The sequence below is a fragment of the Bufo gargarizans genome, chromosome 1, assembly GCF_014858855.1.
Source record: "Bufo gargarizans isolate SCDJY-AF-19 chromosome 1, ASM1485885v1, whole genome shotgun sequence".
NCBI classification, from domain to species: domain Eukaryota; kingdom Metazoa; phylum Chordata; class Amphibia; order Anura; family Bufonidae; genus Bufo; species Bufo gargarizans.
The window spans coordinates 643,472,964-643,491,501 of NC_058080.1; the positions used below are offsets into that span (position 1 = coordinate 643,472,964).

General features: G+C 45.7%; 1 protein-coding gene across 1 annotated transcript; it reads left to right on the forward strand.

Moving 5' to 3' along the window:
• Nucleotides 1–1,037: 1,037 nt before the first annotated feature.
• MBLAC2 (metallo-beta-lactamase domain containing 2) lies at nucleotides 1,038–9,974 on the forward strand. Its single transcript, XM_044291437.1, has 2 exons — nucleotides 1,038–1,539; nucleotides 8,302–9,974. Exons 1-2 carry the CDS (start codon nucleotides 1,089–1,091, stop codon nucleotides 8,685–8,687), a joined length of 837 nt encoding a protein of 278 aa, XP_044147372.1. The 5' UTR covers nucleotides 1,038–1,088; the 3' UTR covers nucleotides 8,688–9,974.
• The last annotated feature ends 8,564 nt before the right edge of the window (nucleotides 9,975–18,538 follow it).

Consider the following 18,538-nt stretch of genomic DNA (forward strand, 5'->3'; position numbering starts at 1 on the left):
ATGTGGTCATAACTACTGTGAGGGGGCACATATGTGGTCATAACTACTGTGAGGGGGCACATATGTGGCCATAACTACTGTGAGGGGGCACATATGTGGTCATAACTACTGTGAGGGGGCACATATGTGGCCATAACTACTGTGAGGGGGCACATATGTGGCCATAACTACTGTGAGGGGGCACATATGTGGTCATAACTACTGTGAGGGGGCACATATGTGGCCATAACTACTGTGAGGGGGCACATATGTGGCCATAACTACTGTGAGGGGGCACATATCTGGTCATAACTACTGTGAGGGGGCACATATCTGGTCATAACTACTGTGAGGGGGCACATATGTGGTCATAACTACTGTGAGGGGGCACATATGTGGCCATAACTACTGTGAGGGGGCACATATGTGGCCATAACTACTGTGAGGGGGCACATATGTGGCCATAACTACTGTGAGGGGGCACATATCTGGTCATAACTACTGTGAGGGGGCACATATGTGGCCATAACTACTGTGAGGGGGCATCTATGTGGCCATAACTACTGTGAGGGGGCATCTATGTGGCCATAACTACTGTGAGGGGGCACATATCTGGTCATAACTACTGTGAGGGGGCACAATAATAGCATAAATACTGTGCGGTGGCATAAAGGAGGAATAATTACTATATGGGGGTATTTAGGTGGGGACTGGGTGGGATTAGGTGTTCTAGTGCTGAAAACATTTGCAGACACATAGTGTCCCTCTTCCTTCTTTTCAAAAGTTGGGCGGTATGATCATCCAGGGTTGCAGCCAGCAGTGTATCCAGAGCTGCATTCCCAATTCTGCAGGTTGGGAGGTCTGAGCTGTGGTGACAGGAGGAGGGCTCCGGTCCGCCGCTGAAGAAACTCAGAAGAAGGGGCGGTTCTATATGGCAGAAGCTTCCCCAGTGCTTCATCCTCATTGGCTGGCTCTCCTGTGACGCCGCTCAGGTCCCGTCTCCTATTGGTGGAGGACGTTCGGAAGCTCCACATACATGACAAGTCTGTGGGCGCATGCCCGAGGTGCTGACTGCAACAGGCGCCGTGCGCCCGGGAGAGGGTCCCGCCATGGCCGCGCTGGAGTGGTACGCACACAAGGCCCTGGGAGACGGCGTCTTCTGGATCCAGGAGCGCTTTTATGAGTCGGGGAACCGGGCGAACATCTGGCTGGTGCACGGCTCCCACCAGGACCTGGTCATAGACACGGGACTCGGGCTGCGCAGCCTGCCGGACTATCTGTGCGCGGCCGGGCTGCTCCCGCACGGCAAGCAGGGGGGGTCCGGGCGCCGGCCGCTCATGGCTGTGGCCACGCACGTTCACTTCGATCACGCCGGTGGCCTGCACCAGTTCGAGCAGGTGGCGGTGCACCGGGACGAGGCGGACGCGCTCATCCGGGGAGACAACTTCGAGACCGTGACCTGGTTGTCAGACAGCGAAGTGGTGAAGCCCCCGAGCCCGGGCTGGAGCGCCAGTCAGTTCAAGGTGCAGGCGGTGACCCCCAGCCACATCCTGGAGGACGGTAATCACTGAGCTGTGCCTACCTGTGCGCCGTGCCTACCTGTGCGCTGTACTTACCTACCTGTATGTATACTGCAGCCTACCTGTGCGCTGTGCCTACCTGTGCGCTGTACTTACCTACCTGTATGTATACTGCAGCCTACCTGTGCGCTGTACCTACCTGTGCGCTGTACTTACCTACCTGTGCGCTGTACTTACCTACCTGTGCGCTGTACTTACCTACCTGTGCGCTGTACTTACCTACCTGTGCGCTGTGCCTACCTGTGCGCTGTGCCTACCTGTGCGCTGTACTTACCTACCTGTATGTATACTGCAGCCTACCTGTGCGCTGTACCTACCTGTGCGCTGTACTTACCTACCTGTATGTATACTGCAGCCTACCTGTGCGCTGTGCCTACCTGTGCGCTGTGCCTACCTGTGCGCTGTACCTACTGCGCTGTACCTACCTGTGCGCTGTACCTACCTGTGCGCTGTACCTACCTGTGCGCTGTACCTACCTGTGCGCTGTACTTACCTACCTGTATGTATACTGCAGCCTACCTGTGCGCCGTGCCTACCTGTGCGCTGTACTTACCTACCTGTATGTATACTGCAGCCTACCTGTGCGCTGTGCCTACCTGTGCGCTGTACCTACCTGTGCGCTGTACCTACCTGTGCGCTGTACCTACCTGTGCGCTGTACCTACCTGTGCGCTGTACTTACCTACCTGTATGTATACTGCAGCCTACCTGTGCGCCGTGCCTACCTGTGCGCTGTACTTACCTACCTGTATGTATACTGCAGCCTACCTGTGCGCTGTGCCTACCTGTGCGCTGTACTTACCTACCTGTATGTATACTGCAGCCTACCTGTGCGCTGTACCTACCTGTGCGCTGTACTTACCTACCTGTATGTATACTGCAGCCTACCTGTGCGCTGTGCCTACCTGTGCGCTGTGCCTACCTGTGCGCTGTGCCTACCTGTGCGCTGTGCCTACCTGTGCGCTGTACCTACCTGTGTGCTGTACTTACCTACCTGTATGTATACTGCAGCCTACCTGTGCGCTTTACCTACCTGTGTGCTGTGCCTACTTACCTACCTGTATGTATATTGCAGCCTGCCATGTACTGTGCCCTACCTGATGCGCTGTGCCCTACCTGATGCGCTGTGCCCTACCTGATGCGCTGTGCCCTACCTGTGCGCTGTACTTACCTACCTGTGCGCGGTACTTGCCTACCTGTATGTATACTGCAGCCTACCTGTGCGATGTACCTACCTGTGCGCTGTGCCTACTTACCTACCTGTATGTATACTGCAGCCTGCCGTGTACTGTGCCTACCTGTGCGCTGTACCTCCCTGTGCGCTGTGCCTACCTACCTACTTGTATGTATACTGCAGCCTGCCGTGTACTGTACTGGAAAGGGGTTCCCTAAGTTGTAATAAAATTACCCACCCCAGGCAAAAATGGCCATAAAATAATAAAAGAACATATATTCACCTATTGCAATCCCCGCGGCTTCCAGCGCTGCAGCCGTGACTTGTCCTATACCTATCCTCAAGATAGGCCGTGAATATCATATTGGGGGGGGGGGGACTGACTCTTGACAAAGCCACTGCTGGGACAAACCCTGCAACCTGTACATAGTATAACAAGCACAGCGCCGTATAGTGGCCGTGCTTGGTATTGCAGCTTAGCCCCATTCACTTGACTAGGGCTGAGCTGTGACATTGCTGGCGGAGGAAGAAGCTGCAGCTCTCTCCACAGCACTGATTGCCAGGGGTGCCAGCAGTTGCCCCTCCGATCAGATACTGATTATGTATCCTGGGGATGGGTCATCGGTGATCCCACCTGGACGTTTATGGCTGACAGCTATCTCATATTTATGGCCAGCTTTTAAAGGGAATATGGCATCAGAAAATGACTTCTTGTTTTAATCAAATTTTTATATTAAAGAATTTTTGATATTTTTATCTTCCATGTCAATATTTATACCTTTATTTAAACAAAAGCAAAAAAACATAAATTCCTGCAGTTTTCGCACTGAGGTAGGTAGCACTTCTTGGTCTGTACAGATCGCTTTACTGTTGTCATTACAGGCAGGATTAACCCCTTATTACACTTGAAGATCATTGCTAACAAGCCTTCATGAACGCGCGTTAGAGATGATCTGGCAGTGTAATACTGCCGTCGATTACCCAATGAACAATTCAACTCTCATTCATGGGGTAATTGGAATCTTTTAGCAGGTTTAAAAATCGTTTGCCGACAGCAGTTTGTACCGTGTAATCGCTATCTTCTGCCGGCAAACAGTGATTCAGTATTGGGACGAAAGAAGCTTTAACGATCGCTCCTCCTTGTACTGTGGAGGAGACTGCTGCATGTAATAGCACCGGTCTCCTCCGCTAGCGAGCAGTCGATTGCCAGGAAGGAACGCTTCCCTCCCAACAATCGCCTGCTTCATCTGCTGGTGTATAAGGACCCTTAGGCCCCTTTCACACGGGCGAGTTTTCCGTGCGGGTGCGATGCGTGCGGTGAACGCACTGCACCCGCACTGAATCCTGACCCATTCATTTCTATGGGACAGTGCACACGAGCGGTGATTTTCACGCATCACTTGTGCGTTGCGTGAAAATCGCAGCATGCTCCTCTTTGTGCGTTTTTCACGTAACGCAGGCCCTATAGAAATGAATGGGGTTGCGTGAAAATCGCATGCATCCGCAAGCAAGTGCGGATGTGGTGCGATTTTCACGCATGGGTTCTAGGTGACAGTCTATTCACTGTATTATTTTCCCTTATAACATGGTTATAAGGGAAAATAATAGCATTCTGAATACAGAATGCATAGTATAATAGTGCTGGAAGGGTTAAAAATAATAAAAAAGTTAACTCACCTTCTCCTCTTGTTAGCGTAGATCCCGGTCTGTTCTGTAGCTGTGGCTAAAGGACCTTTGATGACGTCAGATCACATGCTCTATCACCATGGTGATGGACCATGTGATTGGAGCATGTGATCTGACGTCACCTCAGGTCATTCAGTCCACAGCTAAAGAACAGACCGGGATCTACGCTAACAAGAGGAGAAGGTGAGTTAACTTTTTTATTATTTTTAACCCTTCCAGCACTATTATACTATGCATTCTGTATTCAGAATGCTATTATTTTCCCTTATAACCATGTTATAAGGGAAAATAATACAATCTACAGAACATCAATCCCAAGCCCGAACTTCTGTGAAGAAGTTCGGGTCTGGGTACCAAACATGCGCGACTTTTCTCACGCGAGTGCAAAACGCATGACAAAGTTTTGCACTCGCGCGGAAAAATCGTGCATTTTCCCGCAACGCACCCGCCTCTTATCCGGGCAAAAAACATGACGCCCGTGTGAAAGAGGCCTTAGAATGACAGATACCACCTCTGCGCATAGATAACACAGAATCCTCCATTCACAATATCCTTTCCTTGTACAATGACCTCTGCACAGGGCGCACAGCGTGCCCAGAAAACTCTCCCATAGAAGTCAGTGAGGTCCTCTCCTGACCATTGTGTCTATGGCCCATGGGGCTGCCGTAAAGCACTTTTTTTTTTTAATGCTTTGTAAATAGCTCAGGCAAGATGGCCGCCCCATAATCATATTCCAGAAATAGAATTTTAAAAAATCTGTAGAACATAAAAAACAATTTGTGGCGCATGCCCTTTTAACTGTGTCAGTCTTTTATAAAAGGTAAAGGGTCCGTTCACACGTCTGTATGTGTTTTTTGGATCCGCAAAACACGGACACCGGCAATGTGCGTTCCGCATTTTGCAGACCGCACATCTCCGGCGCTCTCATAGAAAATGCCTTTCTTGTCCTCAATTGCGGACAAGAATAGGGCATGTTCTATTTTTTTGCGGATCCTCAAATGCGGACAGCACAAAATTGTGGAACGGATGCGGACCCAGTTTGCGGACGTGAGAATGGACCCTAAAAGGGTTGTCTCCTTTCATTATCCTCTTCTCATGATGAGGGTGCCCATTCCAGGGGTGGCACTGCTGGAAGACCTACTACTAAATAAGAAGTCCTATCGCTCCAGAGAAAGTCTCCCCGGTTGGACCCTAACCAATCTAACCTTAATCACCCACTTAGTGGTTCCAGTGCTTTATTTGGGTCAGAACGGGGTCAACAAAGAGGGTCTCTCGCTCTGATAGGCCTGACCCATCCATGTATTATTTGGCTGGCAGTTGCCTGATGCATGGACAGAAGGTTCCCGTGACAGCCGTGGTTTCCAGAAGCCGGACCTGCAGTCCACTGGTTGGCGGGGCGGCGTCAACTGAACGCTGAATTACTGTATCGTGATGAGATAAAGTGGCGCATAGCTGATACACACCAGTGGTATATTTGAGAAGTAATCATAATGTTCCTGTAGAGGGTAACAGAAACCCTTGGCATCGATCCTGGTGAACCAAGCACATCCAGGTCCTGGAGATATTACGAGCTGCCCGTGGCGGAAGCATTTTACGATCGATTTACTATAACGCATATTGAGGTGATCACCCCTTTTAGCGGTTCACTCAGAAAGCAGCTCTTAAGTGGGCAGCAGACACGTAATGTGCCACGTGAGCCCATGTCTGTGGGAGCACTGGCTTCTTTCCCGTGTAATGGCTTCTAAATGTTTGTTCACACTGAGAGGTGGTCATCCATTATGTATGTGACGTCGTGTGCAGATTAGATCACGAGCCATAATTACTTGGAGCTGTGAGGAGGATGATCTCAGGGTTTCCTGGAAGGAGCGCTGGTAGCTCCGTCACTGGGGACCACTTACTGGTCACTGCGCAGTGAGAATTACCGCCTTCGCCAATCTTCTGCAGTTATGGTAGGGATATGTTATCGGTCTAGCTCAGAACTGCAGTGTGCAATGTTAGGGTGTGTTCACACACGGAAATCAGAAGCCGACACTTGGATTTCTGATGGATCCCCACTAGGCAAGGTTGTACCATTACCAGAATTTTGATTAGAATTCGATACCATGAAACTTACTGCAATACGCTATACTACACCAAAAACAAACATTAACCCCCTGTTCCGGGGCAACATAGGGTTAATGTAAGTATTGTTTTTGATTGCCCATTATGTGAGGAGGCACTTTCTATTAGGCCGTTGCTTGTCCGTGGGGGGGGGGGGGGGGGGGCAAAGGATCCGGAACCCAGCGGTGGGGAGCAGGTAATTATGCTTCTCTCAGCAGGTCTGGTTATGTGGGAGGGTCTGGCCGAATGGCCCCCTGAAGCTGGACAAACCCTTTAAATCGGCTATTCACGACCAGTCTACCCACGTACTTTTCAAAAATGGATTGAGGGTAAGCTTATTTTCAAATAAGCTTAAAAATTGGGAAAGCTCTATTATGTGACTTTTTAAAGGCAGATTTCTGGAGTGCAAGGCTTGATAAATCCCCCCCCCCATTGATTATTTAGGATAATAGCCTGCCATACAGTTAAATGCATTTTTGCCAGGGTGCGGCAATGGTGCAGCTTTACACCGTCCGTGGGGCAGCCGCAGCAGATCGCGGACCCATTCACTTTAATAGGTCCGCGATCCGGCCGCTCCACAAAAAGATAGGACATGTTCTATCTTTTTGCGGAACGGAAGTACGGGACATAAACCCAACGGAAGCACTCCGCAGTGCTTCCGTAGGGTTTCGTTCCGTGCTTCCATTACGCATCTCCAGATTTGCAGACCCATTCAAGTGAATGGGTCCGCATCCGTGATGCGGAATGCCCACGGAACAGCACCCGTTTATTGCGGATCCGCAAATGCGCAAGATGCCTTAACCATTACCATCCCATGTACTGATATAGTGGGGCACAGCAGCCAAGGAGGGAGGCAGAGATTACTTCCTCCTGGCTTTAAAGACTATCTTTGCACTGAATATTGTTTATTTGCTTCCTAAATGCAAAATTAAGCAACTTGATAAATCACATTCAATAAAAACTTCCTGCCAGTTTGCGGTTGTAGAGTCTGTAACTCCTTCACCTAGCTGGCTGCCCTGCTGAATCTAACATAGATACAGCACACTGCTCCTGGCTCTGTTCTCTCTATGCTCTTGCCCTCTCTTTTCTCAGTGATAGGCCTCATGCACACGACCGTTGTTGTGTTCCGTTCCGCAAAATGGGGTTCCGTTGTTCTGTGATCCGTTTCCGTTTTTGTTTCCGTGTGTCTTCCTTTATTTTTGGAGGATCATCAGACATGAAGGAAAGTAAAAAAAAGTCAAGTTTGCCATGCAATTGATAGGAAAAAAACGGACGCGGATGACAATCTTGTGTGCCTCCGTGTTTTTTCACGTACTCATTGACTTGAATGGGTCCGCGAACCGTTTTCCGTGAAAAAAAATAGGACAGGTTATATTTTTTTGACGGACTGGAACCACGGATCACAGACGGTGCATTAGCCGAGTTTTCAACGGACCCATTGACAGTCAATGGGTCCGCAGAAAATCACGGAATGAAACAACGGTCGTGTGCATGAGGCCATAGGATGTATTCATGCTTATAAGGGGTTCTATTCTTGTCACATGGTTGAGAACCGCACCATGACTGCTGTGGAGGAATATAACCTTAGAGATGGCAGCAGGGAGGGGGAGGAGGTGGTACACAGTAGATCAAACTGTAAAGAGGAATATAACCCATCAGCAGGAGAAGTGTCCAGTCTTCTGATGTAGCATCTAATACAGATTGGTTGCTGAGCTCTGACTTTTACTTGTTCATCTTTTGTTAAGATCATGTGATTAAACAAGCCACACATTATGTATTCCAGGTGACATCATCAGTCTTGGTGACAGACAGCTGACAGTGATGCATATGCCGGGACACTCCAGAGGCAGTATCTGCTTACATGATAGAGATCGCAAGATCCTGTTCAGTGGGGATGTCGCCTATGATGGATCGATGATAGACTGGCTTCCTTACAGTAATATCCCTGAGTATGTCCGATCCTGTGAACGTCTCAAGGGTTTGGTGGACCGAGGTCTGGTAGACAAGGTGCTCCCTGGGCATTTCAACACGTTTGGGGCAGAAAGACTTTATCGTTTGGCTTCCAATTATATAGCAAATGCTGGAGTTTGCCACAAAATGTCAACCTATGCAGTGCGCTCCTTTGCTGGATTAGCCCTCCGCGTAACAAATTCTCGGAGAACAACTTAGAGAACCTCGGCAATGCCAACGAAGAACGAAACACGGAGAACGTCTATGCAAACATCTAAAACCAAACAAGTTCACAAGGTGTTCAGTGTGTAGATCCCTTCAGTATCTCCCATATGAGCTTGTATTATCGACATGTTCTGCCCATGAATCTAGGCATAGAATGGATTGATGGACAAAATGAGGTGGAAAATGTATTTTTTATAATGTTATGTGAGCTCATATGATTCGCTGAATATTAAGTGAATGTGATACAAGTATAAGACAAGAAATTTTTTGAAAATTTCTTGCACTTTAAAAATGGTGTGAAGTAGGTGCAGACTGGAGTAGAATGAATTTAGTCACTTTGCCTGAGAGTAATCCACTGTCAGCTTCAGGCGTCGGTCCACCTTTGGGATGGAAAAAAAGCCACTTTAGGGTACGTGCACACGTTGCAGATTATGTGCATTTTTGTGTGTGTATTTTCATGTAGAAAAAACTGCAGTGTAAGGCCTCATGCACACAGCTGTTGCCCGGCCGTGGGTCCACAATCCGGAACGAAGGCATAGATCCCCATGGAAGCTTCCGTGGGGTTTCTGCCCATGCACTACTTTTTTGTGGTGCGGATCGCGGAACCCCATTCAAGTGAATGGATTCGCGATCTTGCGGTCCGCAGCACAGCCCCGGCCGGCATGAGGCCTAATATAGTACTAGCAAAGTGAATGAGATTTGACAAATTTCATGTATGCTTTGCATATTGTTTCCGTTCAAAAAAAAATTTGATCTGCCGTGCAGATTTTGAAATCTACACCAAGCCATTTGCTTCTGCCGATTTTTGGTGTGGATATGATCCTCTGCACTGCAAATGGTGAGATCGGTGCAGAACCACCACAAAATCTGCAGTAACAAATGTGAATTTTGGTGCGGATTTGTGCAGAAAAACTGAGAAATCAGCACTAAAATCCCTGGGGAAATTCTGTTTGTTAAACCGCCCCTCTGTGCAGGTACCCTTAGGCCTCTTTCACACGGGTGTCGCGGGTGATTGCCGGATGCATTGCGGGAAACCCGCGCGAGTAGGCACGCAAGTTCAGTCAGTTTTGGCTGCGATTGCGTTCCGTTGCTCAGCTTTTTCCGCGCGAGTGCAATACGTTTTGCTTGTACATGAGAAAAAACTGTATGTGGTACCCACACCCAAACCCGGACTTCTTCACTGAAGTTCGGGTTTGTGTTTGGTGTTCTGTAGATTTTATTATTTTCCATTATAACATGGTTATAAGGGAAAATAATAGCATTCTTTAATACAGAATGCAAAGTCCAATGTCAATTGAGGGTTAAAAAATAATTATAATAATAATAACTCACCCCATCCACTTGATCGCGCAGCCGGGATCCTCTTCTTTGTTCTTCTTGCAGGACCTGCAAAAGGATCTTTGATGACGTAATGATGACCTTCTATCTTTATTCAGCAGGACCTGCACTGACGTCAGCGAAGGTCCTTTTGCAGGTCCGATCAGCTGTGTGAAGGGAAGGCACACAGTGTGCCCGTGCCGTCTCCCTTCTCTCTTCCTGCTCTGCTGATATGTCTATAGAGAGAAAGCACGTGCACACAACTATATTTTTGGTTCACTTCTGATCCACTATTATAGAATAATATAATTATGCAGCATGTCCTATTTTTCTCCATTTTGCACACAAGAATATGCATTTCTACGTTTGGGCCTGCAAAAAGTGTGGGATGCAAACGGACCGCATTCGTGTTTTGCTGACCTCAGAATGGATACGGTCGTGTGCAGTTTCCGGGGGAATGGATTCTATAGTAGAGGAGACGGCTTTCCTTTATACTTTTCCTTCCTGCTGCATCCACTCCGGTGTTTGGCAAAAAAAGACAAGACAAGACAAATTACACCTAAAAGTGAATTTGTGAATTCGTGCCAATAGGTGACCTCTGTCTGGGGCAAACAGGATACAGGATGTGCACATTCGATAACAGGCACTTTATTTCTGCTGCTACTAGAAGGACAGAGAGGTGGGACATGGCCAAGGAGAAGAGGCGTAGGATTAATCTATAGCAGCTGTTCAGACACTACAACTCCCAGAATGCTTCATTCACTTCTGTGGGAGTCAGAAGAGCAGCCGAGCATGTTTGCATTCTGGAATTTGTAGTTTCACAGCAGCTGGAGGGCAGAAGTTTGCTGATCCCTGATCTATAGGCTGCTATTGCGGACATAGGCTTCCAGTGAAAGATCATGTCGCTGTCAGAGAAGGACTATACTTGTTTTATCCAGTGTATCGTCTTAGAGAACACATGGCTTGCCATATATTGTCTTAAAGCAGCCCTCCAGCTGTTGCAAGACTACAACTCCCAGCATTCCCAAATAGGTGTATCCTGTCCATGTATGCTGGGAGTTATAGTTTTGCAACAGCTTGAGGGCTGCAGGTTGAGCATCCCTGTCTTAAAGGATAGGCCATCAAGCAGTGAATGGCGGGGTCCGACTTGTTGAGGAATAGTCCCGTCATTGGGAAAACTAGACAGCATAGTGTAGTGGACAAAGCTTGGGTACCGCGATGTTGCTACTAGAGATGAGCGAATTTTATATTTTAAAATTCGGTCACACTTTGTTTGGTGGTAAAAGGTGAATTGCGTTATGGACGGATCCGTTTTGCAGACCATGGACTTCTATTATGACGGAATGAATAACGGAATGCCTCTAAAGGCATTCAGTTATGCATTCCATCATATAATTGCGTTATGGTCCGTGGTAACGAAATCCATAACGCAATTCTGCTTTTACCACCAAACGAAGAGTGAACGAATTTCTTAAGCGGAAATTCGCTCATCGCCAGTTGCTACCATTGACATGAATGGAAACAGCACTGCAGTTACCAGATCTGGCTACTAGCTGTGTAATTTTGGTGTCCGATTGGTGGGGTGCAAAGTGGCAGACCCCCACAAATCATATATTGATGGCCCACCCTGTTTTTTTTTTTTTTTTTTTTTTTTACTGTGTTCTGATCCCTTTCAGCATGTATCCACCAGGTGGAGCTGCACAGGAAGCCGATTCCTCTCATTATATGGAAGAGTACTTGCACTGAAAATGTATTTTAGATTACATAATATAGTTGCCCTCACCCTACAATAATTCTCCCAGCTGCCATACCAATAAAAAGGACTTATTAGAACAACCTAACTTCCAGTAACGTAAAAAAAAAAAAAACGTACAAAACATTGATTCTTCACCATGATGTGGGTCTGTCTTGTAGGTATAGCTCTTGTGAACAGATCTGAATAGACACAACCAGAGAATGCATGCTGTCATCCATTCCACATCTCATGTAGATGACAGCTGTAGGAGGTCAGTGTGAACATAGCCTTATCCATGTACTGATCTTGTGTTCTGATGCAGTTTTATCTTCAGCTCTTTACTGCCACCCAGTGGCCAAAGTGATAGTAACCGCAAGCCTGTATAATCGACTACTATGAGTGTGCAATGTATGGAACGTCCTCGTGCAATTATGTAGACATCTAGATTGTTTATCTGAAAATGTTTTCTATTAAAGTAATACAAATATATAGAATATATATATTCTTTAAATTATGAAGTGTTACATTTACTGTCAGTTGAAATTATTTTTGGAGCCTATAAAATAATACTATGCTTATGCTTCGTCACCAGATAGTATTTGCAGCCATGAACCATATCTCCATGCCAGTACATGATTCTAAGAATGTATTTTATACGGATGCAGAGAGCAGCATTGCATTTACGTGATGTGCATTCATTTTTCTAAAGTACAATTTATATGCATTTGTTGTTTTGCTAAAATATAAATAGCTATATATGCAAATAAAATGCTGGAACTAAAATCTGCTGTCTGGCTTCCATATCGCTCATTAGAAAGTGTTTCCGATAATTGAGAGTCTAGGTTCTTAGGCCCCTTTCACACAGGCGAGATTTCCGTGCGGGTGCAATGCGTGAGGTGACCGCATTGCTACCGCACTGAATCCGGACCCATTCATTTCTATGGGGCTGTGCACATGAGCGGTGATTTTCACACATCACTTGTGCGTTGCGTGAAAATCGCAGCATGTTCTATATTGTGTGTTTTTCACGCAACGCAGGCCCCATAGAAGTGAATGGGGCTGCGTGAAAATTGCAAGCATCCGCAAGCAAGTGCAGATGCAGTACGATTTTCACGCATGGTTGCTAGGAGATGATCGGGATGGGGACCCGATCATTATTATTTTCCCTTATAACATGGTTATAAAGGGAAAATAATAGCATTCCTAATACAGAATGCATAGTACAGTAGGGCTGGAGGGGTAAAAAAAAAATAATAATAATAATTTAACTCTCCTTAATCCACTTGTTCGCGCAGCCCGGCTTCTCTTCTGTCTTCATCTTTGCTGTGCACAGGAAAAGGACCTGTGGTGACGTCACTGCGCTCATCACATGGTCCGTCATATGATCTATCACCATGGTAAAAGATCATGTGATGGACCATGTGATGAGCGCAGTGACATCATCAAAGGTCCTATTCCTCAAAGAAGAAGACAGAAGAGATGCCGGCTGCACGAACAAGTGGATTAAGGTGAGTTAAATTATTTTAAAAGAAAATTTAACCCCTCCAGCCCTATTGTACTAAGCATTCTGTATTCAGAATGCTATTATTTTCCCTTATAACCATGTTATAAGGGGAAATAATACAATCTACACTACAACTAACCCAAACCTGAACTTCTGTGAAGAAGTTTGGGTCTGGGTACCACATTCAGTTTTTTTTATCACGCGCAATAAAAACTGAACAAAATCAAAACTGACTGCAATTGGATACCTACTCGCCCGGTTTGCTGCAACGCATCCGGACCTTATCCGGACACGCTCGTCTGCAAGGGGCCTAAGAGTGCATTCAGACGACCATATTTCTGGGTCCACATCTGTTTCACACCCATTCATTTCAATGGGGCCGCAAAAGATGTGGACAAGACACGGTGTGTCCTTTAGTTACGTTCCACAAAAACATAGAGCATGTCCTATTCTTGCCCGCGGACAAGAAAAGGCATTTCTATATAGGGCCTGGCCCTGGGCGTTCCGCAGAATGCAATTTTCGGACCGCAAAACATGGTCGTCTGAGTGTAGCTTAACCTTCTCCCGACCGCCTAACGCAGGGATGCGTCCTGCGGGCGGCCGGGTTATTCCTCCTTGACACGTCGGCGCGTCATCCCGCGAGAGCCGAGATTTCGCGTGAACCCCCCTGTAAGGCTTCATTCAGACGTCCGTATGTGTTTTGCGGATCAGCGGATCCGCAAAACACAGACACCGGCAATGTGCTTTCCGCATTTTGCGGATCCGCACATTGACAGAACTATATAGAAAATGCCTTTTCTTGTCCGCAATTGTGGACGAGAATAGGACATGTTCTATAGGCTCTACAAAAAACACAGTGTTCGCCCGATCAGGCCTGATCTTGTGCGCACACTTGCGTTCAGTCCGCCCCACTGCAGTGACAGAATATTTTTTTTCTGATCACTGCAAAAACACGGTAAAATCGCTGCGGCGCTATAAAGATCACTTTTGAGGGGCATGGTGAGTTCATAGATTTTTTTTTTTTCTTTGGCACAAGTTAGCGGAAATTGTTTTCTTTTTTTCTTACAAAGTCTCATATTCCACTAACTTGTGACAAAAAATAAAATCTTACATGAACTCACCATACCCCTCACGAAATGCGTAAAAATGCCCTGTGAAATCCTAAAGGTACTCATTGGAATTTGGGCCCCTTTGCGCATCTTGACTGCAAAAAAGTGTCACACGTGGTTTCGCCGTACTCAGGAGAAGTAGGGCAATGTGTTTTGGGGTGTATTGTTACATATACCCATGCTGGGTGAGAGAAATATCTCAGTAAATTGACAACTTTGTATAAAAAAAAAAAAGTACAAAGTTGTCATTTACAGAGATATTTCTCTCACCCAGCATGGGTATATGTAAAAATACACCCCAAACCACATTTCCCAACTTCTCCTCAGTACAGCGATACCACATGTGTGACACTTTTTTGCAGCCTAGGTGAGGAAAGGGGCCCAAATTCCAATGAGTAGCTTTTAGGAGGGCATTTTTAGGCATTTGGATTCCAAACTACTTCTCATGCTTTAGGGCCCCTAAAATGCCAGGGTAGTATAAATACCCCACAAGTGACCCCATTTTGGAAAGAAGACACCCCAAGGTATTCTGTGAGGGGTATGGCGAGTTCATAGAAGATTTTTTTTTTTTTTTGGCACAAGTTAGCGGAAAATGATATATATATTTTTTTCTTACAAAGTCTCATATTCCACTAACTTGTGACAAAAAATAAAATTTTACATGAACTCGCCATGCCCCTCACGGAATACCTTGAGGTGTCTTCTTTCCAAAATGGGGTCACATGTGGGGTATTTATACTGCCCTGGCATTTTAGGGAACCTAAAGCATGAGAAGTAGTTTGGAATCCAAATGCGTAAAAAATGCCCTGTGAAATTGTAAAGGTACTCATTGGAATTTGGGCCCCTTTGCGCACCTAGGCTGCAAAAAAGTGTCACTCATGTGGTATCGCCGTACTCTGGAGAAGTAGGGCAATGTGTTTTGGGGTGTATTTTTACATATACCCATACTGTGTGAGATAAATATCTCTGTAAAAGACAACTTTTCCAATTTTTTTTATACAAAGTTGTCATTTTACAGAGATATTTCTCTCACCCAGCATGGGTATATGTAAAAATACACCCCAAAACACACTGCCCTACTTCTGAGTACGGCGATACCACGTGTGTGACACTTTTTTGCAGCCAAGATGCACAAAGGGGCCCAAATTCCAATGAGTACCTTTTAGGATTTCACAGGGCATTTTTACGCATTTGGATTCCGTGAGGGGTATGGTGAGTTCATGTAAGATTTTATTTTTTGTCATAAATTAGTGGAATATGAGACTTTGTAAGAAAAAAGAAAAAACATCTTCTATGAACTCGCCATTTCCCTCAAAAGTGATCTTTATAGCACCGCAGCGATTTTACGGTGTTTTTGCAGTGATCAGAAAAAATAAATAAATTCTGTCACTGCGGTGGGGCAGACTGAACGCAAGTGAGCGCACAAGATCAGGCCTGATCGGGCGAACACTGCGTTTTTTGTAGAGCCTATAGAACATGTCCTATTCTTGTCCGAAAAGAGGAGAAAAGGCATTTTCTATATAGTTCTGGCAATGTGCGGATCCGAAAAATGCGGAAAGCACATTGCCGGTGTCCGTGTTTTGCGGATCTGCAGATCCGTAAAACACATACGGACGTCTGAATGGAGCCTTACAGGGGGGTGATCAATGACAGGGGGGTGATCAGGGAGTCTATATGGGGTGATCAGGGGTTAATAAGGGGTTAATAAGTGACAGGGGGGGGGGGGTGTAGTGTACTGTGGTGATTGGTGCTACTTACAGAGCTGCCTGTGTCCTCTGGTGGTCGATCCAAGCAAAACGGACCACCAGAGGACCAGGTAGCAGGTATATTAGACGCTGTTAACAAAACAGCTGCTTTCTCCTCCTTTGTTCGTTTCACAGGTATATAATGGGCACAGGAAAATGGTGATCCTCATGTAGTCCACAGTCCTCCTTATATAAAAGACTCTGACGGACCAGAAGATCGCACCAATAATGAAGCACCATCAACCATCTTGCTACTTGAGAAGGATTCATCTAAACTCACAAAAATCCATAAATAAAAAGGCACGTCATTAATGAAACCCTCCCCGACCCGGGTTTCGCTCACACTTCGTCAGGGGCGAATATCCCACCCTCATGTGGGATGTCTTTTATTCCTACAAATCACCATATCGCCCCCCCTCCCCTTTGATTACTCAAAGGTGTTTCTATACATATTCAAAACAAGGTAACAAATAGCTAAAACCATAATGCTCATATAAAATCCATTGTGCATATCCCCTTCCTCCTATAAAACACCAATCCCTTACTATTTAGGGCTCCATCTCATTCACAAAATTGCACCTCTTCCCAATCTTGGCCACCAGGGATCTCTCTCCTTTACTACCAACCTTCCCCAACTTCTTCCTTTTAACCACCAGAGGTCTCCATTCCCTTCCTTCTAAATATCCCGTAATTGCACTTGACTTCGTTCAGACATCTAGCTGAAACGCAATACACGGCGTAGAGGCATATTTTCAACTGCGTCCGTAAGCGGCCATCGAACGGCATCTAAATCACACCAAGCAGGGTTTAAATCGAACTCAACATTTAATCTGTGAGGCTGTAAGGTATCTAGTTCATAGATCCATTCAACTTCCCGACAGTTAATCCTTGCTATCAGATCCCCCCCCTTCCCCCGCCAATGTGGTTCAATCCTAGTATATTTCAACCCACTTGGATTTTTCTGATGGATTCTTTTAAAATGTGCAGATACACTATGCGTCTCAAGACCCTTTTTAATATAACGTATGTGTTCTTGTATTCTTAATTTCAGTTTCCTAGTTGTTCTCCCCATATATTGGAGCCCACATGGGCACTCCAATACGTACACCACTCCTACACATTCACCGGAAATATTACCTTGGATTTTAAAATCCAGGTTTTTCTTATTGGAGTGAACTATTTGCGTGTTTCTCAATTGGTCCTTTTTAGCCCTATTTTTACATGGACGGCAAAAACCGCACCATGTGAATTTGTTACTGCATCTTTCCGTACTTGACCTAGGGATGAAACTGAACTAGATGGTTGCTCAAATTACGGGCTTTTTTAAAAATAAATAATTAATCGCTTTCTTCAAAAAACCCACACTGATGTTATATCGCTTAAGGACTGAGAACCAAAAATCTTTTTTTCCTAATTTTTTCTTCCTTTGTCACTACCCTCCATACTTTTACTACACCTATTAAGCTCACTCTCTGAATAGCCCTTTTCCAGGAACCTCTCGTGAATAATCCGGTTTTGCGTTTTATAATCCCCCTCTTCCATACAATTTCTATAGATTTTTTTAAATTGCCATTTCGGTATATTCTTAAGCCACGGCCCATAATGGCAGCTATCCATAGCAATGTACCCATTCACATCAGTATCTTTACAAAAGGTTTTAATTTTAAAGAAATCACCTTTAATAAAGATAGTTAGATCTAAAAAGTTTATGGACGTAGCACTGATGTCACTTGTTAGTTTGAGATTCCAGCTATTTACGTTCAGATCCATAATAAAGTCCACAATCCCTATTGTTCACCCTCCCAAATCAACAGGCAGTCGTCGATGTATCTTTTCCATACACACAATGTTCCACCTTCAGTTTTTTTTTAACAAAATGGGTTCATTCTTTCTTTTTCCCAAAGTGACATAAAAAGATTAGCGAATTTCGCCCCCATCACCGTCCCGGTAATATACAGTCAAGTCCATAAATATTGGAATATCGACAAAATTCTAACATTTTTGCCTCTATACACCACCACAATGGATTTGAAATGAAACGAACAGGATGTGCTTTTTTGTCATTTATTTTTTTATTTTTTTCTTCAAAAATAATTACAAAACTTTTAGACAGAGCAGAAAAAAAACTTACAAACATAAAAAAAGGATATTAATATACTTCTTACATCATCACAGACAATAGCATTAAATCCAGCTCTGTAGACTCTAACCTAATACATTTAATCCCACCTAAACCCTTCCCCCCCCAAAACTCAAACCACCTCCCCCTTCCCTTCCCCCCCTGGCTGCCATCGCTAATAACCCGAACCCCCCCCCCCCCCCTCCAACCAGTCCACAAACTCTACCCATCAATGTGGAATAGTCAGTCCAGCCCAATTCTACGGGCCAAAGGCATATTCACGTACCTCCCCTTCTCCGCATCCCAACCTCCTCAT

What these genes read in the sequence shown, in the direction of transcription:
- MBLAC2 (XM_044291437.1), top strand. Translation starts at nt 1,089, where the DNA reads ATGGCCGCGCTGGAGTGGTACGCACACAAGGCCCTGGGAGACGGCGTC. An exon ending in CAGCCACATCCTGGAGGACG is followed by an intron (nt 1,540 to 8,301) that starts GTAATCACTGAG and finishes TATGTATTCCAG; the next exon opens with GTGACATCATCAGTCTTGGT.